Raw genomic sequence first — 24,584 nt, 5'->3', positions numbered from 1 at the left:
TTGAGATTCATTTTTTGTAGACATTTACAGGAAAATAAAGAAGTATAAAATAATTTAAGAAAAACTATACATAAATAAAGACTGTCAAGTCTGTTTTTAGTAATTCTTACTGGTCTATCCAAGCATTCTACAATACTTTCCCCTCCTCTGAAATGTAGTGGAGCGGAGTAGCACATTGAGTAGAGACACTGCTTCACAGTGCCAGAGACTCAGGTTCAATCAATCCTCACCTTGGGTGCTGTCTACGTAGAGTTTGCATGTTCTCCCTATTGACTGCTTGGGTTTCGCCTGGGTGCTTCAATTTCCTCCCACATCCTAAATGTGCCGATAGATTTTATGATAGAACAATACAGCACAGGAACCCACTGTGTTATGGCAAACCAATTAAATTAGTAATCAAATGGGCAATGAAGAAACCAATCACTTCAGCCGACCCAGTGTCTAATCCTTCCATTTTCCCCACATTCATGTGCCTATCAAAATGTCTCTGAAACGTCCCTAATGCACCTGCATCTACCACCACCCCAGGCAGCCAACACCCTCCATGTAAAAACATGCCCCTCACATCTCCTCTGAAATTACCTCCTCTCACCTTAAATGCATCATCAGCATTATCATTATGTACCATGTCATATGACATGGGCAATCATGGTCTCATCAATCACCATAATAGTCCTTGGCAAATTTTTCTACAGAAGTGGTTTGCAATTGCCTTCATCTGGGCAGTGCCTTTACAAGACGGGTGACCCCAGCCATTGTCAATACTCTTCAGAGATTGTCTGTCTGGCGTCAGTGGTCACATAACCAGGACTCATATGTCCATCCCATGGCTTCATGTAACCCTGATAGGAGGTGGGGGGGTGGGGGGCTAAGCAGGAACTGCACCTTGCCCAAGGTTGACATACTGGCTAGCAGAGGGGAGTGCCTTACACCTCCTTTGGTAGAGAGAGGTACGTCCTCCCCATCAGCCACTTAAACACATGCCCTCTGGTATTGAGACATTTCAACCCTAGGAAAAGGATGCTGTCTACTCTATTTATGCCTGTTGTAACTTTATAAACATCTATCAGATCTCCCCTCAACCTCCGGCAAGATTAAATAGCTGCTTCAAATGTTCCCAAGTGTGTAAGTGAGTGGTGGAATTTAGGGATGGGGAGACTAATGAGACTTCAGGGCGAATATAAACTGGGATAAATGTAGGATTACTGTAAAGGAATGGTTGGTGATCAGCACGGACTCAATAGGCCAAGGGGCTGTTCCTGTGCTACACGACCTTTGACTTGCTTACGTCACAAGCCCTACAATTTGTTTTGTTGTTGTATTTTTAATTACTTTCCCAATCTATCCCAGCTTGTGCTCTCGTAATTTGTACTTGGATTCAAGGGTGTATTGAATTAAATCATCATCAGTTTTCATATATCATGCTTGCTGATCTTAAATGAGAGGTGAGTAATGATGAAGGCTGCGGTGACCATATCCTTTCTCTTCTTCAGAATAGTACCACGAGATCTTTTCGATGCTACCTAAGCGCAGAAATTGGGCCTTGGTTCAATCCAGTGCGAAGGTGACTCCACCAACGACACAGGATTCCCTCAGTACTTCAGTGTCCAGCCTAGATTCTTGTGTCAAATCTCTGAAGTGGGACGTAAACTCATAACTCAGAGGGGAATCTGATAAGCAGTGGCACGGTAGCGTAGTGGTTACCATAACGCTACTACAGCACCAGGAATCCAGGTTCAATTCCGCCCATGTCTGTAAGGAGTTTTTATGTTTTTTCCCATGATTGTATGGGTTTCCCCCCACATTCCAAAGGGCATGGGTTAGTAAGTTAATTGGTCACATGGGTCTAGTTGGCTGATGTAGGTTGGTTGGTCCAGAAGGACCTGTTCCTGTATTCTACCTCTAAACCTAAATCTAAATTTAAAACAGTGATGGTAGCAAACTCTCTATAGGCTGAATGCCGACTTTTTGACCTTCCTTATGTTCCTGTAAGATCAACAAATATTTGCTTTGATGAGATCAAATGCCCAAAAGAGCTTCATAGAAGCACAAACCAGCAAAAATTGTCATCCATCCAAAGGAGATGATGTCAGAGTAAGAGACTAAATGTTGTGGTTAGCAAAATGCTTTATAGTTCAGGCGGCCTGGATTCAATTCCTGCCACCTGGAGGAGTTTCTAGGTTCTTCCTGAGACCATGGAGGTTTCCTCTGGGTGCTTTGGTGTCCTCCCACAGTCCAAAGATCTAACAGTTGGTGGGTCAATTGATCATTGTAAATTGTCCCATGATCAGGCTGATTAACTCGAACACGTTGTATCACAATAAATAAACAAAAAAACAAATAATTAATAAAGGGGAGAGCACCTAGAATTTCCAAACAATCTCAACCACCACACAATCACATGTCATTCCTTTGACATTCCCATGAAGTGATTTCCTGCTGAAGGGTCTCAGCCTGAAATGTCGACTCTACTCTTTTCCTAGATGCTGTCTGGCCTGCTGAGCCCCCCCCCCCCACCCCCAGCATTTTGAGTGTGTTGCTCAGACTTCCAGCATCTGTGGATTTTCTCCTTTAAGTGATTTCCTGTATTGGTGCCAACAAATATCTTTCTGTGGACCTTCTGGGTTAGTTATCTTTGCTTTATAATTATTGAGATATCTAATAGCTTTTAACACCAGTAAATAAACACTTCTCAATAAATTCCACACCCAAGTATATTAGATCTCTTAAACACACACACATGGAATGGATCTGGCAGGGCAAACCGTTTTGAACAATGGGTCCAGGTGGCTGATCGGAGACTGTTATTTAGTTCAATATTTTAATGTGAAGAGGAGGTAATTCTTTTCTTTTTATTGGATTACAGATTGTGAGATTGCTTTGGAAATCTGTCTTTTCAATGGGACATATGAGGCATAAACAATCACTGCTAGCATTGAAACAATGCACTTTGGAAATGGGTAGAGCGCAGACTGGTTATAACATAATGCGCCAATTGTTCATAGGAGATATCAACTTGAATGAATTCAAAAGGTGCTTTGGAATGGAGTGAACCATTAGTGGAGTGCTTTTAATCATTGGTATCATTAGATTACTGACTCCAAACATTATGGCAATCTCACGTAACCTCTCCCACAGGAGTGCCAACTCTAGTTAGAGATATTCTGGAACTGTACTGTTCTTTGTGCGTGACAAGAGAACGCTCAAAGAACAGTACGGCACAGCATCATATCCTTCAGATCTAAATTAAATTAAATCCCTTCTGCCTGCATTTGATCCATTTTTCCACAATTCTCTGTGCCTTCATGCACCTATAGAACAGCTTCTTCATGTCATGAACTCGACGACCCAGTGTCCCAGTGTTGCGCCACCGTGGCACGCCCACATTGTATTACTCAAACCTACTGGGAATTTAAAGAACTCTTCTTAACTGGCCGGCAATTCCATGCTGCTAGTTCAATGGATTGTTACCTGCTATGGTGTAGAGAGCCGTGACTACAAGCATCAGGACGGTGGACAGGTACAGGTTCCATCCAAGGCACACTTGAACAAAGAGAGCGCCGGAATACAGGTCTGTCTGGTGAGGAAATAAAACAACGTGGTCATCATTTCACTCTCCACATCGGGGGGGAAAACGGCAAAATAAGTAAACAAAAAAAGGCAATTGAAAGGGAAAATCACTCTAGTGTTAGCAGTTAATAGAATTGGACTAACAGGAAGGGGGTCCTTCAGTTCATTATGTCTGTGCTGACCGAAGTTCAAGTTCAAAGTTCAAAGTAATTCTCTTATCAAAGTACATATATGTCACCAAATATAACCCTGAGATTCATTTTCTTGCTGGCATACTCAATAAATCCATAATAGAATAATAACCATAATAGAATCATGAAAGACCGCACCAACTTGGGTGTTCAACCAGTGTGTAAAAGACAACAAACTGTGCAAATACAAAAAGAAGTAAGTAATAATAATAAGTAAATAAGGAATAAACATCAAACACATGAGATGAAGAGTTCTTGAAAGTGTTGTGGGATCATTTTCTTAATGGGGGCGAGTGAAGCTATTCCCTTTGGTCTAAGAGCCTGATGGTTGAGGGGTGATAACTGTTCGTGATGTCAAATTAAACTAATCCTGCTACCTGTGATTGGCCCTTATCCATTACACCTTTCCTGTCCAGGTACACGTCCAGGTGCCTTTTAAATGTTTCCCATGTGACCTACATCCCTTCAATCCCTGCCTGTTCCTGCATCTATGTAAACGCCTCTTAACTGTTGCTGTCATATCAGCTGCCTTCATTATTTGTGCAACTGACATCAGAAATGTCAGATGCAGCTATCGCCCAAGAATACTCCAGTCCTACAACACCCCTCTCACTTTTGGTTCTCTGTGCTGTGTCCTAGATGTCCATGCCCTCAACAACGGCAACACCTTCCCTCCAAAACCCTCCTGCTTGATCCAATTTCAATCTCTGCTTTGGCACTTTTTTTAAAGCACGCCCTGCAACATCTGTGGAGAAAGATACAGAGCTGCTAGTCCAGGATTATGGTCAGAAAGTTCTCATTTGGATTAATCAAAGTCAAAGTGGAGTTGATTGTCATATGAACAAGTACGTGCAAATACAGGTACAATGAAAAGCTTACACCAGCATTCACAAAAAAAACACAAATTATATGCAGTTTTTACAAGAAGGAACACAAAGAAAACAAAGTCTATTGTACTGCAAAGTGATCAAATTGGTCAAAGGGTTGCTGTAATGAGCTGGTGATTAGGATTGTGCAGGTTGGTTCAAGAACCCAGTGACTGAAGGGAAGTTAACATTGAGATAGCAGACTCAATGGGTGAATGTTCTATCATTCCATGAGTCTGTGCTGCTGTTTATTATCACCATTAACCTGTTCCTTGATCTGTACCCTTTTCCCATCTGGCTATTATTGAATGGATTCTTTACATGTTCAACAAACAAAACCATTTTAAGTGACATAATTTATGGAACCATTTACTCACACTTATTACTTTCTTTAACTCTTGATCAGGCAGACAGACTTCAGAGCAAGAAAATCCCGCCGAATTCACATTACAATTTCACGCTACACACAGTGGCCACTTTATTAGGTGCACCCTGTATCTAAAAAAAAGTAGCCACTGTGTGTGTGTCCACGGTCTTCTGCTGCTGTAGCCCATCCACTTCAACGTTCAACATGTCATGCTTTCAGAGGCTCTCTTCTCCACACCAACGTTGTAACGTGTGACTGTTTGAGTTACTGTCACCTTCCTGTCAGCTTGATCCAGTCTGGCCATTCTCCTCTGACCTCTCTCATTAACAAGGTGTTTTCACTCACAGAACTGCCACTCATTAGATTTTTTTTTTGTTATTTTCTACCATTCTCTGTAAATTCGAGAGACTGTTGTGCGAGAAAATCCCAGAAGATCAGCAGTTTCCGAGATACTCAAACCATCCTGTCTGGCACCAACTATCATTCCACATTTATTTCTTCCCCATTCTGATGTTTGGTCTGAATAACAACTGAACTTCTTGACCATGTCTGCCTGCTTTTATGCATTGAGTTGCTGCCATATGATTGGCTGATTAGATATTTGCATTAACATGCAGGTCTACCTAATAAAGTGGCGACTTAGAGTAGACACACCTTGACGATAAATGATATTGGGACGAGAATTTGATGAAGTAACATGTTTGAGGGGACACGTTTGGACATTAATCCTGATATACGAAGTGTTAAGTCATAAACATTTGATTTATAAAACTCTCTGCAGCAACCAAACTAAGCTTCAGTAGACTATAAATCTATTAGAATAACAAACGGAGTAGTCAAGAAGTCATCAAAAATGAGAAGAGTTTTTCCATCCATTTGTAATAGCTGGAAACAAAAGTCTAAGCCCTATAACAGGGAATGTCGACAATATATTTAGCTCTAGAACGCTGGAGCTAAATATAAGTTGAGTGGGCGAGATATAAAATATCAAAGAATTGTGTTTCTTTAATGCTCTTCAGACTTGTAGAGCATTCCAAAGCATTTTACAGCCAACTACGTATTTCAATGTTTGTTGATGTACTGTAGGAACTGTAATAGGCAATCTGTGCACTGTAAGATCCCACAAACTTCAAGGTGAAAATGTCTGAATGGAAGAGCAGAGCAGAGTATAGAGAAGTGTAAAAATAGTAGGGTAACAGTCTGTGGATTTCATCTTCTCATTATTAACTGGGAACTCCTCAATGTGAAAGTGCAGTATAGATGGGTGCTAATTCTAATGCTGTGAGGTGCAGTATTTTTTACTTTGGCAATTTTCTGGAAAAGCGGTGCATCCTGCTGGTAAGAGTGTTTTGGCTTTGGCTAAAGGTAAGGAGCCATGCTTTCCACTACATGAGAAGAAGCCACACTGGATCTAGTCACTGGGAATCTGACCAGGCTCATATCAGTGGAAGAGCATTTCCAGGGTAGTGACCATTACTTGGAAGCTTCAAGGCAGTTATGGAGAAAGGAAAAGATAAATTAATTGGATGTTAAAGTTCTGAACTGGGGGGGGGAAGCCAATTTCAAAATGATAGACACAAGAGAGTCTGCATATGTGGAAAATCCGGAGCAGCACACACAAAATGCTGTAGGAGCTTAACGAATCAGCCAGCATCTATAGAGGAGAATAAACAGTCGACATTTCAGGCCCATTCTCCTGCCTTCTCCCTGTGACCTTCAATGCCCTTGCAAGAACCTAACAACTTTGGCTTTAAATATACAAAATGACTTGACCTTCACAACTGCCTGTGATAACACTGGACAACAAAGACTTTGCTTCCTGAATTCCTTTGGGTCCATAGCATTTTGGGTTACTGATCATGAAAATCATCAAGAAATTTTTCTATCATGCACCATTTTTTTGAAATCTCCTCTATTTGCTATTTCAATTCATAATTCAAGGCAGAGTAACTGATGCCAAGATTAAGGAAGGCACTTTTGTTGGTCCACAAATCAAACAGATCAACTGTGACCGGCAATTCGAAGACCTTCTGGTGCGACCAGAGAAAATCACATGGAAAGCTTTCAAGAATGTTATTGAAAATTTTCTTGGCGCCTTCAGACCACCAAACTATATGCAGGCAGCTGATTGACAACAAGCTTCAAGCATAGATAAGCATGAAGTGCAACATGTCACTACAGATTCATTTTCTGTATTCCCATTTAGATTTCTTCCCCGCAAATCTTGGCACTGTCAGTGACGAGCACGTTGAAAGATTTCCCCAGGACATTGTAGTCATGGAGAAACAATATCAGGGCAACTGGAATCCATCAGCTCTGGCTGATTAACATTGGACACTTAAGCAAGAAGCCGAAGACACTGGGTACAAACAAAAAACATCAGTAAAACACTTTTATCTTATTTGAACTTCTGCAAAGTGTCAGCAACATCATACAAATAAATACATTGTAATGCCCTGGTTAAGATTTCTGCTGAAATGCTGTGAGGTATTTTTATTTTAGTAATTTTCAACAAAAGCAGTGTGTCCTGCTAGTAACAGTGGTTTGGCTTCAGCTAAAGGTAAGGATCCATGTTTTCCAACTTAGGAATGCTGTTGACAACAATTGAAATGAATCCAAATGATACAGATCCTAGAGGTGAGTTTCTTATGGAAGGTGGCCTTCTCACCATTGAGTCACGTGGGTGTTAGCAGAACTAGCTAACAAGCCAAGTTTGTACACGAGCCGGGTGCACGGGTAGCATTGTGGGGTGCTCGTTCGGAGTTAGGATGTTGTGTGAATGATGTAAAAGAACTGACTAAGCAGTATATTTGATTGTTAAGCTTTACATGCTTAGAGCAACAATAGTGTGAGTTTCTGGGGGAAATGAGGAAGGCTCAGATAGATGTATTCCAAAAACAAATAAATACTCAAATAACAAAATAGTACAACCATGGCTGATGAGGGAGGTCAAAGTTAATGTAAAAGCCAAAGAGAGGGCATACAACAAAGCAAAAAATAGTGGAAAGACAGAGGATTGGGAAGCTTTTAAACCCCTACAGAAAGCAACTAAAAGAATCATTCGGAGTGAAAAGACGAAATATGAAAGCAAGCTAGTGACAATTTTGAAGTGGATAGTAAAAGCTTTTTCAACTATATAAAAAATAATAGATTTGAGAGTGGATATAGGACCACTAGAAAATTAGGCTGGAGAAATAATAACAGGGGCCAAGGAGATGGTTGATGAACTAAAGGAGTATTTTGCATCAGCCTTCACTGTGGAAGACACTAGCAGTGTGTCAGATGTTGGAGGGTGTGAGGGAAGAGAAGTGAGTGCAGTTACTATTTCAAGAGAGAAGGTGCTCAAAAAGCTGAAAGACTTAAAGATACATGTCACCTGGGCCAGATGAACTGCACCATAGGGTTCTGAAAGAGGTAGCAGTAGAGATTGTAGAGGCATTAGTAGTGATCTTTCAAAAACCATTGGACTCTGGTATGGTGCCAGAGGACTGGAAAATTGCTAATCTCACTCCACTCTTTAAGAAAGGAGGAAGGCAGCAGACAGGAAATTATAGACCAGTTAGCCTGAACTCACTAGTTGGGAGGATGTTGGAGTGTATTGCTAAGGATGAGAAGTGCTTGATGACACAGGACAAGATAGAACAAAGTCAGCACGGTTTCCTTAAGGGAAGATCTGGTCTGACAAATCTGCTGGAATTCTTTGAGGAGATCATACATAGGATAGATAAAGGGGATGCGGAGGATGTTGTATATCTGGACTTTCAAGAGGCCTTTGACAAGGTGCTGCACATGAGGCTGCCCACTAAGTTAAGAGCCTATGGCATCACAGGAAATTTCCTGGCATGGTTAGAGCACTGGCTGATTGGTAGGAGACAACAAGTGGGAAACGAGACTGTGAAGGACAGGAAAATCTTTGAAAAGTATGTCAGTGGTTAATCAAACAGTGGGAATAAAAGAATCCTTCTCTGGTTGGCTGCCAGTGACCAGTGGTGTTCTGCAGGGGCCAGTGTTGGAACCGCTTCTTTTTATGCGATATATCAATGATTTAGATGATGGAATAGATGGCTTTGTTGCCAAGTTTGTAGATGATATGAAGATTGGTGGAGGGGCAGGTAGTGATGAGGAAACAGGTAGGCTGCAGAAGGACTGAGACAAATTAGGGGAATAGAAACACAGAAACATAGAAAGCACAATACAGGCCCTTTGGCCCACAAAGCTGTGCTGAACACATCCTAACCTTAAAATTTACCGAGTGTTACCCATAGCCCTCTATTTTTCTAAGCTCCATGTACCTATCCATTGTTGTTGGAACAGATACTCCCATTGTGAGAAGGCTCATGTGAGCATGCAAGAAGAGGAATGGAGAGACTTTTTATGAAAACCTTGTCCATTGACCCGATGTTCAGAGCTGATATTGAGAAAGTACAAGTTCCTCCTAAGCAGAATGATGAGCAGTAATGAGTAACCATGTGGTACACCCAGTCTAAATGTGTCACCTTACATCCTGGAGGAGTAGCTAGAGTGACTGAAGACACCCCTTTCCAAGCGGGGACCCGCCAGTTAGCACCAACGGAGGTTGAAGAGGTTCAGCAGCACCTGCTTAAACTGGGCTCCAATATAATTGGGGATAAGCTGAGTTCAATCGGGTGGCAGGGGTCCTGAGTCACTGAAAGGCACGAGAGATAAACAGGGAGAGGCATCTCCAAGTAGACAGGAATGGTCACAATGAGTGGCTGAAGCGGAACATGAAATAAAGGGGTCTCAGAGAGTCCAGAAACCTTCATTTGATGCACTGGGCAAACAAAGTGTTGCATCCATCCCCATAGTGAGATATGTTACCTCCAATTCCAAATGTATTGGGGGTCCTGAAATCACAAAATTCATTTGAACACTGTGTTTTTAATAATGGTTTAATAAGTTCCAAAGTCATGAGGACATGACTATTTTTGATGGTGGGGGAGGGAGAATGTAAAGCTCTGGTTAAAATTTCTACTGCTATGCTGTGAGGTATTTTTATTTTAGCAAATTTCTGCAAAAGCAGTGTCCTGCTGCTAACAATGTTTTGGCTTCAGCTTCTTGGCCAACTTAGGAATGATGTGTCAGCCAATCCAGATTGTCTTGGTACGTGTTGTAACTTTCTGCCAAGTGGGATGTCATTGAGCTTTCAAGAGGGCTGGACAGGATCAGATTTGTGAAGGACAGTCGTTTGGCTTTGGGGTCTTTTGATGGGAGCTGCAGAACAGGGCACAAGGGAAGATGCCCGCCAAATGTCATTTAAAGGAGAGACCCCATTGTAAGAAATGTTTTGTGCAGGTGAATGGTTAGAAGGAGTAAGTGCCAATACTCCTGAGTTAGCCAGTTCATTTGTAATGTTCTTCGAGGGAAGTTTGAACTGTGACTGGTGTCTTTAATGCAGAATGTGGGTTCAGCGCGTGAGTGAACCCGACTACTCCAAAAACTAGCTCCAATGCTTATGTGCACATTGGACTGGTTTAACTGTAATGGCCCTTTTATCTTTCTTTTCTCTTCCTGTTAACTGTTTGATAAAGTTGAAAATTGGTAAATATACTTCCTTTATAATTTTATGCTGGTATACAATCTGTCATTTCCTGGCGATCGTTAATCGTGTATAAGGCATTATTTACACAGCATTCGCTACAATCAATGTTCCTTAACCAGAACATTCCTGTTTTGTTAAACCTAAATGATACCGACCCTAGACGTGTGCTATTTATGTAAGGTGGCCTTCTCACCACCAGGTCATGTGGTCGTTAGCAGAGTTAGCTAATGAGCCAAGCTTGTATATGAGCCTGGTGAGGGGGTTGCACATTATAATCAATAAAAGTTAATATCTTGTTTCTCCAAATTCCTACGTCTTACAAGTAGTCTGAAATTATATTTGCATTTAGCTTCAAGCAGTCTATCATAAACAAACAAAAATGCTGAGGAAACACTTTCAAAAAAACTTGTAGTCCAGTGTTTTGAATTCCACAGATTCCCCACCATCTGGCTAAAGAAATTCCTCTCTTATCTCTGTTCTAACGGGATATCATTCTATTCTGATGCGGTGTCCCCTCTATTCCTCAACTCCCCCACTATAGGAAACATCCTCTATACATCCGGTCTCTCTTGTCTTTTCAATATTTACACAGTTCAATGAGTTCTCACCCATTCTAAATTCCAATGAGCACAGACCCAGAGCTATCAAATGTTCCTCACACTTTAACCTTTTCATTCCCAAAATCATTCTCTAGATCTCTCCAATGCCAGCACATCTTTTTTTAAGAAAAGGAGTCCCAAACTGCTGACAATACTCCAAGTGTGGTTTTGAAACAAGTTAAGACATTCTACTTCCATAGCAAAGCTTCCCAGGAAGGAAATCAAGTGATTTGAAAGTTAGCCAGTGCGGTTAGAACCTGGCTGTGGCTGCATGAACAGTGAAACATAGAAAACCTACAGCACAATGCAGGCCCTTCGGCCCACAAAGTTGAGCCGAACATGTCCCTACCTTAGACATTACTAGGCTTACCTATAGCCCTCTATTTTACTAAGCTCCATGTACCTATCTAAAAGTCTCTTAAAAGACCCTATCGTATCTGCCTCCACCACCGTTGCTGGCAGCCCATTTCATGTACTCACCACTCTCTGATTAAAAGATTTACCCCTGACATCTCCTCTGTACCTACTCCCCAGCACCTTAAAACTGTGCCCTCTTGTGGCAACCATTTCAGCCCTGGGAAAAAGCCTCTGACTATCCACACGATCAATGCCTCTCATCATCTTGTACACCTCTATCAGGTCACCTCTCATCCTCCGTCGCTCCAAGGAGAAAAGGCCGAGTTCACTCAACCTATTCTTATAAGGCATGCTCCCCAATCCAGGCAACAATCCAGGTAGAGGGAATCTTTTCACCGGAAATTAGTTGGTTTGAGCCGCCATTCCGGCCGTTCAGTGGACTGAATGGGGATGGATTTTCTGGCTGCTGCAGGGCTGCGGGCATCTTCTGGTGGGTGGGAACACAACGCTTCCACATGCCTTCGCTCCCAATCCAGAGGCGCAACTATCGGAGGGGCCTGGGTGGAATCAAGCAGAGCCGGGAACTCCGAGCAGACTCTCTCCCACCCACTATGTCCACGAGTCTGGCGAGCGGCCATTCTTCCCGCCCCTGCTTGCTCTCCCATCACCACCCACACACCACTTGCAATCCCCTCCCACACACTGTCATCGCTCATCTCAACCTACAAAAAATAATTAATTAATTTAGCGATACAGCACGGCATAGGTCCTCCTGGCCAATGAGCTGCACCTGCTTATTTAACCCTTGCCTAATCACTGGACCATTTACAATCTGTCAGAAACCTGACCTGGTGTGTCTTTTTTATAGAGCAAGGCACCTCTACCACCCACACCTCTGATCTCATCTCACTGATTGGAACAACTGACTCCAAGTAGCTTTTGTAGAAGTCATGACCCCAAAGGTTCACACATCTTTTCCAGCAAAATTCATGTAATATTGGATCATTTTTCTCAATAAATAAATGAAGAAGTATGATGTTTTTGTGTTATTTATTTGATTGGGTTCTTTTACCTAGTTTTAGGACTTACATGAAGATCTGATCACATTTTAGGTCATACTTACACAAAAATAGAGAAAATTCTACAGGGTTCACAAACTTTCTGGTGCCACTGTATGTACTGTAGTGATATATGTACGGTGTTTTGCACCTTGGTCCGAGAGGAGTGTTGTTTCATTTGAATGACAATAAACTTGAACTTGAACTTGAATCTTGATACGATCTAATTTTATAACCAGATTAGAGAGATTTCGATATGGAATCCTTGAAATACATGATTTTAAGTCTTGAAATTCCAAGAAGCCATGACAAACTTTCTGAAAAAAGATCTTTAACTCTTTTTCTTCTTTCTCTTCAGATGTTGTCTGATGTGCTGTATATTTCCAGCACACTCTGTTTTTACTAACATCGAAATTGATTATTAAGTCACTGCACAGGATCGGAAAAGTTGCAGAAGGATTCAAACTCAGCCAGTTCCATTGTGGACACTAGCTGCTCCAGCATCAAGGATGTCTTCAAAAGGTGATGTCTCAAAAAGGTGGCATCCATCATTAATGACCCCTGTCACTCAGAACATGCCCTGTGCTCATTGCTACCATTAAGAGGTGGTACAGGAGCCTGAAGATGCACACTCAATGCTTTAGAAATGGCTTTTTCCTCTCTGCCAACACATCTCTGGACAATGAACCAACCCATGAACACTACCTCACTAGCTTTGTTCTCTTTTTGCACTTTAAGAATTTTAAGTAATTCTAACAAAGAGAGCAAATACAGTAGATATCTTATATCTAGTAATATATATTTCTTATTGCAATTTATAGTTTTTTTAATGTATTTCTCTGTACTACTGCAGCAGAACAACAAATTTTACAACATATGTCAGTGATTTTAAACTTGATTGAGTCTAAGTATATTGAGCCTGAACAAATAATATCCTGATCTGAAATCGCTTTAATGTATCTGGGTGTGCCATGCCAAACCAGACTGACAGAGAGTGATTTAACTGTGATGTAACTCGCTGAAGTTGTGGAGGCCTGTTCAACCCCACAACAGCCTCTAACAACAGGGTGGGGCAAACTCTAACAAGCTCAAAGATCAGCCTAAGCGTAAATGTAGAGTGGCCAAAGACTTCCCGTAACGGTGAAAATCCAGGTGCACTGCAACAGATTGCTGAGTCAGTAAACTAATTTAGACAAGAATTACCACTGCCTTAAGAATTACTGCAGTGAAAATGCCTGCTTGATGTAACTGGGTGAGAAATCTCCCCTGTGAACAGGAGTGAACAAGCAAACCATTTTACATTCTATTGACATCTATAGAATGTGTTGGGTTGAGTTATTCTCTGATCTTACCCGTCTATTTGCAAACGTTTTGACACCATACGAGGAGACATCATCAGTGCGCTATTCATTTGTGGTGCGTCCTCCGAATGCTTGGCCTTTATATACTTATCAATCAGCAGTTCATTACAGAAACTCAATTGTGACGAAAGGAAGGGGGTCTCGTCACTGATTGGTTGCACGGTGAACTGTGTGTTGTGCTCTGGGACTTATAAATGGGATAGAGGTCTACATGTCTGTTTACAGAATTGTCCCGTGGACAACCACGCTTCTAGGAATTCTCTTGTGTGTTTTTACATGTGCCATGATTTTCACTGATGCCCAATCAAATTTGTGCCCCTCCCTTGATCTTTGTGGGTAGAGTCTAGGGATAATTGGTTATGTCGCTTAATAGCCAGTTGGATAGAATGTGTAGGTAACAGCATTATTCAGATTCACATTTATTTATCAAATGTACGTTGAAAGTGTGTGGTTTGTGTTAACAACCAACACACCCAAGGATGGTTATCCATTCATGATCATGTTGTGATCAGTGTCTGCCAAGACTAATTTCATCCCTGATACCCAAATATTGCAAATATCAATGGATAATTAATATTGCTTCAATCCCACTGTTGTCAGACTCTTGGGTGAACATCTTGTAGGATAAGATCGCTTCACAATCTACCTTGTTATAGAACACAGCACAGTACAGGTGCTTTGGCCCACAATGTTATGCCAAGCTTATAGTCTACTCTAAGATCAACCTAACATCCCACATAGCCCTCCATTTTTCTTTCATTCACACGCTTAACTAAGAGAATCTTAAATATCCTTAATGTATCTGCCTCTATCACCGCACCCGACAGCAGCTTCACACGCCTACCACTCCTTTAGAAGATGCTAACATAACGCTAAGATAAGGTATTCCTTTGTCGTATCAGGGAGCCGCGCCTGATCCCAATCTCCTCAGAACCTGGTTCAAAATGAATGAGACGATTAGCATTCCATGGAGACTCTCGCAAAGCACGTTGAATTTTCTTGTACCATCATCCGTGGCAGAGTGCTCCACTCGGTGTGAAAAAACCTACCTCTGTCTTTCTCTCTATACTTTCCTCCAGTTGCCCTAAAATTATGCCCTCTTGTATTAGCCATTTCCGCACTGGGAATACTCTCTGGCTGGCCACTCTGTCTGCCTCATATCAGATTGTACTCGTCTATCAAGTCATGTTCCTGATCTTCATTGTTTACCGGCACTGACCTTTCTATTCCAGGAGCATTTATACTTTACTGTGCATTGTTATCATTTTGCCTTATTGGAGCTCAGTGGGGGATGTACGGGATGTCCAGGGACAGCCCCTCTGGTGAAGGGGCTTGTTGAGTCCAATCTGGGGCAGCTCACTCACCTTCAGTCCCCACCAGACTCTTAGTTCTCCACTGTTGCTCCGAGTAGCTGTTTGCGTGTGGCAGTGGCTACACCCTGGCACACCACTTCGACAGACAGGTTAAACAAACCAGACGAGGGTAGCCAGTGACCTCATACCCCATGTAGGGACATGCCTGTCCTAGCATGTGGAGTCAGCTCCAGTGGACTGGGTGGATGAGACCTACAGTGAGATCCAACGGCCAGGAAGGAGGCACTTTGTTGTTACTTATTCATTTACGGGATGTGGGCGTCGCCAGCTAAGCCATCATCTATTGCCCATCCCTAGTTGCCCTTGAAAGGTTGTAATGAGCTGCCTTCTTGAACCACTGCAGTCCCTGAGGTGTAGGTACACCCACAGTGCTGCTAGAGAGGGGATTCCATGATTTTAATTCAGAAACAGTGATATGTCTCCAGGTCAGGATGGTGAGTGACTTGCAGGGGGATTTCCAAGTGGTGGTGTTCCCAGGAATCTGGTGTTCTTGTCCTTCTAGACCAGGGGTCGGCAACCCGTGGCTCCGGAGCCGCATGCGACTCTTTCATCTCTGTGCTGCGGCTCCCCGTACTTTGGTCTTTTTTGAAATGTAATTCGAAATTTGAAGATTATGGTGATCTTGTACAATCTAAATAAAACATTGTGGCAACCCCATTTCCTGGCACATCCGAACTGGCTCACAATTAGCCACTGTTCCGGCTAAGGGAGATAGCCTACGGGGGTTTGTGAGTACATGTCTTTTGGAGCATCCACGCCCACAGGGGGCAGGTTGAGGGAGCCTTTAAAGCAAGGCTGTTTAGTTCGAATAAAGTTATCTTTGACTGCAGTGTCGTTATTTTAGCGCTGCATGTAGCACACCGCTACAACGTGTTTTTTATCGCTATTAATATACGTCACCACTGCCAATGCCTGACACCCGCCAGTGCACGATTTCTTTTAATTCTTCAATCCAAGGTAGGCTAACTATGGAGTAACCTTCAACCCAATGTCTTTTTTTCGGAGTTCAAAATGTTTTTCTTGCATGCAGAAATGTAATTTTGTTTTCTCTGCAGGAGTTCATCAATTTCATAAATGCAACACATTATAGTTTGTTTATACATAGCATAAAGGCAAAAAGAACCGTTGTATGCAGTGTTATTTCATTTTAAATGTCAAACGGGTTTTGTGGCTCCCAGTGTTTTCTTTTCTGTGGGAAATGGGTCCATATGGCTCTTTCAGTGGTAAAGGTTGCCGACCCCTGTTCTAGATGGTAGTGGTCATGGGTCTGGAAGGTGCTGCCTCAGGAACGTTGGTGTGTTATTGCAGTGCATCTTGCAGATAGTACACACTGCTGCAACTGTCTGTCAATGGTGGAGGGATTGGGTGCTTGTGGAAGGGGTACCAACCAAGTGGGCTGCCTTGTACTGGATGGTGTCAAGCTTCTTGAGTGTTGATGGAGCTGTACTCATCCAGGAGAGAGGCGAGTATTCCGTTACACTCCTGGCCTGAGCCTTGTAGATAGTGGACAGTGTCTGGGGAGTCAGGAGCTCCATGGAGAGCAAAGGGCATGATAAGATACAGAAGACGTCATGGTCATCAGTGCACTGTGTAATGATCTGAACTGTATAAACAGTATGCAAGACAATCTTTTCACTTTATCTTGACACATGTGGCAATAATAAACTAATTCCAACACCAGTTTCCCTGCTGATCTGCAAACCAGTTCTTACATTGGATTGATTATAGCTCTAATGGATTACTGAGTGTATTATTAAGCAGCAAACGTACATAAATACCAAAGATCCTGGCAGTAAAATAGCACCACACATCAGCAGTTACTTTGTTGAAAACAGCCATTTGCCATTTCAGTCCTCCAGAGTGCATTGGACAGTGTGCCACAGATATATAGCTATTTATGCCAGAGACAAAGCTATCGCACGACATGGAGAGAACTACAAGAGACACGGCTGCCTTCGTTGTTTACAGCAACACTTACTGTTGTTGTCAAATTACATGAGCCTGCGTAGCAGTTAGCGCGACACTTTTACAGTGGCAGCAACCCGGGTTCAATTCCCGCCACTCTCTGGAAGGAGTTTGTACTTTCTCCCCGTGACTGCGTGGGTTTCCTCCGGGTGCCCCACGTTCCAAGACATACGGGTTAGTCGTTTAATTGGTCACATGGGTGTTTGCTCAATGGTCCCGGAGGGCCTGTTACCTTGCTTTATCTCTAAATGATATAAAAATAAAACCATCCCAATTAATAGCTGTGCGGAGGCAACAGCTTATCCTCTGATATTCTGTTCTACTCACTTTAGTAGAGGTCACTTAGAGGCAGTATATCACTTTATACTGTCTTTGGCCAAGAGAAGTGTGGGGACACGGCCCAAATGGGACTAACTCAGTTAGGCATGGACAAGGTTGACTGAAGAGCCTATTTCTCTGCCCTGCAGCCCTGTGTCTTTTTTGAACCCCACCAGCAAGGAGGGCAGATTTCTCATTCGTAATGGAGCAGAGGTACTTAAAAGAAATGGACTACTTTCTAAATGGGGAGGAAATTCAAAAATCCAAACTGCAGAGGGACTATGGAGTCCTCGTGTAGGATTCCTGAAAGGTTTACCTGCAGCTCGAGTCTGTGGTGAGGAAGGCATACACAATGTTAGCATTCATTTCAAGAAGCCTATATTATAAAAGCTGGGATGTAATGCTGAAGCTTTATAAGGCACTGGTACCTCACTTGGAGTATTGTGAGCAATTCTGGGCCTCTTAATTAAGGAAGGATGTATCGACATAGGCGAAGGTTCAGTGGAGATTGGTAAGAATGACTCTGGGACTTAAGGGGTTATCATATAAGGAGCATTTGATGACTGGGCCTATACTTGCTGGAATTCAAAAGAATGAGGAGGGATCTCTTTGAAAGCTATCAAATGTTGAAAGGCCTTGAAATGGATGTGGAGAGGATGTGCCATGAGCCCTGCAGCTTGCCGTAGAGCACCTGCATTTGCTAATCACTGCTTTAACTAGAGCTGATAAGCCCTTGTGTTTTCGGTTTGACCTTGTCAAGTTTATTGTAGCTGGCACATGTTGCCAAAGTCTACGATTATTTAAAAGAGGGCCCTCAGTCAGTGTCTTATTGAGGGTCATTGCGTCAGAGAGGATGAATTACCTCGTGGTGTTGCTCTGTCGTTCCAACAAGGCTCTGATTCTGATGTTCAACCCCAGGTTTCTGTCTCATTTTCCAATGTTCCTTAGATTCAGGATCAGTTCCTGAAGATTGGAGAGTGGCTAATGTTATCCCACTTTTCAAGAAGGGAGGGAAGGAGAAAATGGAGAACTATCGCCCTGTTAGCCTAACATCAGTCGTGGGGAAGTTGCTTGAGTCCATTATTAAGGACGAAATAGTGGCACATCTTGATGGCAGTAATAGGATTAGGCCAAGCCAGCATGGATTTACCAAGGGCAAATCATGCTTGACTAATCTGTTGGAGTTTTTTGAGGGCGTAACAAGGATGTTAGATGAGGGTAAGCCAGTAGATGTTGTGTACCTAGATTTTCAGAAGGCATTCGATAAGGTGCCACATAGGAGATTGGTGAGTAAAATCAGAGCTCATGGCATTGGGGGCAGGGTTTCAACATGGATAGAAAATTGGTTGGCAGATAGAAAGCAAAGGGTAGCAGTGAATGGGTGTTTCTCAGACTGGCTGGAGGTGACTAGTGGGGTACCACAGGGCTCTGTATTGGGACCACAGCTCTTTACGATTTATGTCAATGATTTAGATGAGGGCATTGAAAACTATATCAGCAAGTTTGCTGACGATACTAAACTGGGTGGCAGTGTGACATGCGAAGAGGACGTTAGGAGAATACAAGGAGACTTGGACAGGCTGAGTGAGTGGGCAGATACTTGGCAGATGTCATTAAATGTGAATAAATGTGAAGTTATCCACTTTGGAAGCAGGAACAAGAGGGCAGAGTATTGTCTGAACGGTGTCGAGTTAGGTAAGGGAGAAATGCAAAGAGACCTAGGAGTCCTAGTTCACCAGTCAATGAAGGTGAATGAGCAAGTGCAACAGGCAGTGAAGAGGGCAAATGGAATGTTGGCCTTTGTTACAAGGGGAATTGAGTACAAGAGCAAGGATGTCCTTTTGCATTTGTACAGGGCCCTGGTGAGACCACACCTGGAATATTGTGTACAGTTTTGGTCTCCAGGTTTAAGGAAGGACATTCTGGCAATTGAGGAAGTGCAGCGTAGATTCACTAGGTTGATTCCTGGGATGGCAGGGCTGTCTTACGCAGAGAGATTGGAGAGATTGGGCTTGTACACACTGGAATTGAGGAGATTGAGAGGGGATCTGATTGAAACGTTTAAGATAATTAAAGGATTTGATAGGATTGAGGCAGGAAATATGTTCCAGATGTTGGGAGAGTCCAATACCAGAGGGCATGGATTGAGAATAAGAGGTCAGTTATTTAAAACAGAGTTGAGGAAGAGCTTCTTCTCCCAGAGAGTTGTGGAGGTGTGGAATGCACTGTGGAAGACGGTGGAGGCCAATTCTCTGGATGCTTTCAAGAAGGAGCTGGATAGATATCTGATGGATAGGGGAATCAAGGGATATGGGGACAAGGCAGGGACTGGGTATTGATAGTGAATGATCAGCCATGATCTCAGAATGGTGGTGCAGACTCGAGGGGCCGAATGGTCTACTTCTGCACCTATTGTCTATTGTCTATTGTCTTCCTGGGGATCCTGCCGTTCCTCTGCACCTGGGTCCAGTCCTCCAAGAACACACCATGACAACACGGTTGCTATGGTGGGGGAGTCTAGGACCAGAGGACACAGCCTCAGAATAGAGGGACGTCCATTTAGAATACAGATGAGGAGGAATTTCTTTAGGCAGAGGGTGGTGAAACTGTGGAATTCATTGCCACAGATGGCTGTGGGGGCCAGGTCATTGGGAGTATTTAACTGGAGGATGATAGGTTCTTGATTAGTCAGGAAGTGAAAGGTTATGGGGAGAAGGCAGGATAATGGGATTGAGAGTGAAATGAATCAACCATGAAGTGGTGGAGCAGGTTCGATGAGCCGAATTGTCTACCTAGAGTTTAATTGTCTAATTCTGCTCCTATGTCTTATGGTCTTATTGTATTATGGTTGTAATCGATAATGTGCTTTTTGAAAGCTAGAGAGTTTATCAGGCATTGATGATGTTCTGCGTAATTGTTACTTGTTGGAGACTTCAACAAATAGTAACAATTACACAGAACATAGAATATTACTGATATTTTAACCTACTTTAAGATCAATCTAACCCTTCCCTCCTACATAGTCCTCCATTGCTCTATCATCAATGTGCCTATTTAAGAGTTTCTTAAATATTCCTCATGTAAGTTCTCCCTGTGAGGGTGTGGGTTTCCTCCAGGTACTCCAAATTCCTCCCACAGTCCAAAGATGTACCAGTTGGTAGGTAACCTGCCCTGTGATTAAGCTAGGATTAAATTGGGGGATTGCAGGGTTGCATGGCTTGATGGACCGGAAAGGACTATTCTGAGCTGTATCTCAATAAAATAAAAATGTTTTAAAAATCTACTTCCATCACCACTCCTGGCGTGTTCCATGTACCTCCTATTCTTTCTGAAAATACAAAGGTACAAATATAACGCTAGGAGAAAATATTACTTTGATCTATCAGGGAACCGTGACCTGATCCCAGTCGCTCTGGTGCCTGGTTCGCAATGAATGAGAAAATCAGGGTTTCGTGGTGCTGATCTCTCTGGAGCATGCTGAGCCTGTTGGATGACGGCACATCACCACCGATTCAGAAGACTCTAGTTTTAAGTCCCATGGAGAGAGCTACCCCTTTAATAAGGCGTTCCCTGCCCAATGAAGTCATCTCAGAATATCAGAGGTACCCTACTTCCAAGCATCACTAAACCAGGTCCCACCTACCTTCTCTGGTCAGCTTAACATGATTCCATGAGCACACACACAATACATTAGGATTGGACTCTTTACTTGTTATTTTCCTTCAAGATTAACGTCCTTCAAGATTAACAAGATTTTCCTTCAAGATTCACAAGCCATGGGTAACAAAGGACATTAAGGACATCCTGAGCGCTAAAAAGAGGGCATTTAGAGATGGAAATAGGGAGGAGCTGAGGACAATACAGAGGGACCTGAAAGTCAGGGACCTCCCTGACTCTTGAACTTATTTTTATTTAATTATTTATGGTTTTATATTGCTATATTTCTTCACTATTCTTGGCTGGTGCGGCTGTAATGAAACCCAATTTCCCTTGGGATCAATAAAGTATGTCTGTCTGTCTGTCTGTCTTATGCTTGTCTGCATTTTAAGTTTAAGGTCAATTTTTTATCAAAGTACAGTGCTGTGTAAAAGTCTTAGGCTCATGTAAAAATATTTTGTAAAGTGAAGATGCCTTCAAAAATAAAGAAATGAAACATTTCTAAATATCAAAATATTTACCATAAAGAACAGTAAATCTCAAAATCAACTCAAAATTTGGTGTGACCACCCTTTCCCTTTAAAACTGTATCGTGGTAACCTGTAGGTAACCTGTTGTGCAGTTTTATAAGAAAATCGGCTGGTAGGTTGTTCCAGGCATCTTGGAAAACTTGCTATGGTTCACCTGCAGACGTTGGCTGTCTCACTTACTTCTGCCTCTCCAGGAAGTCCCAGGGAGCCTCAGTGATATTGAGATCAGGGCTCTGTGGAGGCCAGAACATCTGTAGCAGAACTCCTTGCTTTTCTTTTCAATGACGGTACAGTACCGTGTAAAAGTCTTAGGCACACATATAGCTAGGGTGCCTAAGACTTCTGCACATCACAGAATTTGTCAATATGGAGTGGAGAGTGAGTTTGTAAATCTGGCGGAAACAAAGGATGTTGGGATTGGTGAGGGTGGAGCACTGCAGGAGGGGGTGGGACAGGTGGGAGAGAAGGAATGCAGACACACCCAGCCCTGAGACTGGGTGTGAAGCAAGGTTGCTTGATTCAAAAAAATTGGTTTATTGATCATTACAGAATGTCTCTCTGGTGCTTCCCACTCCCTTCCCTCTTCCTTACCCTTTACTCAACCATAATTCCCTTTCCCTGTTCCCTTCCCATTCTCAGTCCACAATAGAGACCCATATTAGAATCATGTCTCACTCTCATATGTTGTGAATTTTTTTTGTAGCAACAGTACATGTATACATAAAATTACTACACTACTATGCAAAAGTCTTGAGCACCCTATATATATAGTAGGTTCCTAAGACTTTTGCACAGTATTGTAGTTTTTAATGACCTTGATCAGTGTCCTCCTAGAATGAAGTAGGGACCGATCAGATGCCTCCCTGATGGTATTGTGTGATGGATGACAATCTGCTTGTACTTCTCAGCACTGAGGATCCCATTAATTCTCAGCAGATCAGCAACCCCATTTGCAGAAGTGCAGCCCATGCCCGCCGTGTTTCGCTGTTGGCTGTAGACACTGATCCATGTCACACTCTCCAGCTCTTCTACAGACAAACTGCCTCCCGTTTGAGCTAAAGATGTCAGACTTTGACTCATCAGTCCAGAGCACTTGCTGCCATTGCTCAGCGCCCCGGTCCTTGGGTTTTATGCATAGGCGAGTCTCTTGGCTTTGTTCCTCCTTTGGAGGAATGGCTTTTTGCCGTGCTTCCTTCATGATTGCACTTATGTGCTGGGCCCAGGACAGGTCCTCAGAAATGATAACACCAAGGAATTTAAATTTGCTGAGCGTCTCCACCTCTGATCCCCCAATGAGGACCGATACATGGACCTCCAGTTTCCACCTCCAGAAACCAATATTCAGCTCCCTGGTCTGGTCTTGCTGGTCTTGCAAGAGGTTGTTGTGGCACCACTCAGACAGATTTTCAATCTCCCTCCTATATGCTGGTTCATCACCATCTTTGATTTGGCCTACAGTGGTGGTATTATCAACAAACTTAAATATGGCATTAGAGCTGTGCTTAGCCTCATAGGCATAATGTGAAGTGAGTAGAGCAGGGGCTAAGAACAGCCTTGTGGTGCACCTGTGCTGATGGAGTTTGGAGGAGATGTTGTTGCCAATCTGAACTGACTAGGGTCTGCAAGTGAGGAAATCCAGGATCCAGTTGCACAACTAAGCACTGAGGCCAAGAACCTGAAGCTTATTGATTAGTTCTGAGGGGATGTCGAGCTGTAGTCAATAAAGAGCATCCTGATGTATATACATCTTTGCTGCCCAGAAGTCCCAGAGTTGAGTGAAGAGCTAATGAGGTGGCATGTGCTGTGGACCTGTTGTGCGAATAGGAGCAAATCCCAGTCACTTCTCAGGCAGAAGTTGATATGCATCCATATTTTGACAGTCAAAACAAGCACAGAAGGCATTGAGATTATCTGGAAGTGAAGCCCTGCTGTCACGTATGTTACTTGATTTCGTTGTGTAAAGGTGATACAGTAGCTGTCGAGCATCCTTTATTGATTCAAGTACAGTCCGAAAATGCCATTTCACCCATGAGATGGCATTCTGGAGATTGTAGCCGAACCTCTTGCAACTTTCTCGGTGCCAGACTTGAATGCCTCTGATTTGGCTCTCAGCAGATTCTAAGTCTCATGGTTCATCCAGGGCTTCTGGTTGGGGAAGACTCACCAACAACTGCTTTTATCAAGTCCATGGCCACTGTGGTGTATTCATTTAGCTCCACAGATGAGTCTTTGAACACTGCCTACGTGCATGTAATTGTTCAGTGTATTTTTAGTGGTTACAGTCAGCTTGTGTCTTTGTAGAAACTTCATAGTTTTGGCGGGTATTGCATTACTTGAATAGGGGCTAGCTTATTGGTTAATTCAATGGAATTTGAATGGAGTGTTTACTGTTATCATCTGTCTGGAATAAGAGGATCAAACACATTGGATTGGTCTCTTTCGTATTCATCTTCCCCCGCCCCCCCCCCCCCCCCCACGTTACTGACTCTGCTCTTGGTCCTACTCTTTCCCCTTTCCTTATTGCTTTGTTCTTCTAGTGCTTAATAAAAATGGACATAAGCAAGAAGCTTTATGCCTCATCCTTGACGTCTGAAGAACCTCAGATCAAAAACATCAGGATCCAACAATACTGAATGGAAGCAATGTCTTTACTTACAGATATCTTTGTAAATACGGACAACAGCAGTGACAGGGCAGAGAGATACATCCGAATTCTTTCTCCTCCAAATCTTTTCTGCAGGTATTCAGGCATGGTGACGATCTGTTCAGCAGAAACAAGGAAGTATCAGTAGAACCCACCCCTTCTCTTTTC

The 24,584-nt window shown here is 42.8% G+C and overlaps 1 protein-coding gene across 3 annotated transcripts in view; it reads right to left on the bottom strand.

Annotated features, from left to right (window-relative positions):
• Positions 1-24,584, bottom strand: part of slc5a10 (solute carrier family 5 member 10) — a 197,587-nt gene that overhangs the window by 141,159 nt on the left and 31,844 nt on the right. For all 3 annotated transcript variants that reach the window (XM_059979069.1, XM_059979067.1, XM_059979068.1), the window contains exons 5-6: positions 24,429-24,533; positions 3,472-3,577 (exon numbers count right to left, since the gene is read on the bottom strand). In XM_059979069.1, the coding sequence (XP_059835052.1) occupies positions 3,472-3,577; positions 24,429-24,533 (211 nt within the window). The remainder of the gene's footprint in view (positions 1-3,471; positions 3,578-24,428; positions 24,534-24,584) is intronic.

Source organism: Hypanus sabinus, chromosome 9 (genome assembly GCF_030144855.1).
Source record: "Hypanus sabinus isolate sHypSab1 chromosome 9, sHypSab1.hap1, whole genome shotgun sequence".
NCBI classification, from domain to species: Eukaryota; Metazoa; Chordata; class Chondrichthyes; order Myliobatiformes; family Dasyatidae; genus Hypanus; species Hypanus sabinus.
This window is presented reverse-complemented; position numbering and strand designations above follow the sequence as displayed.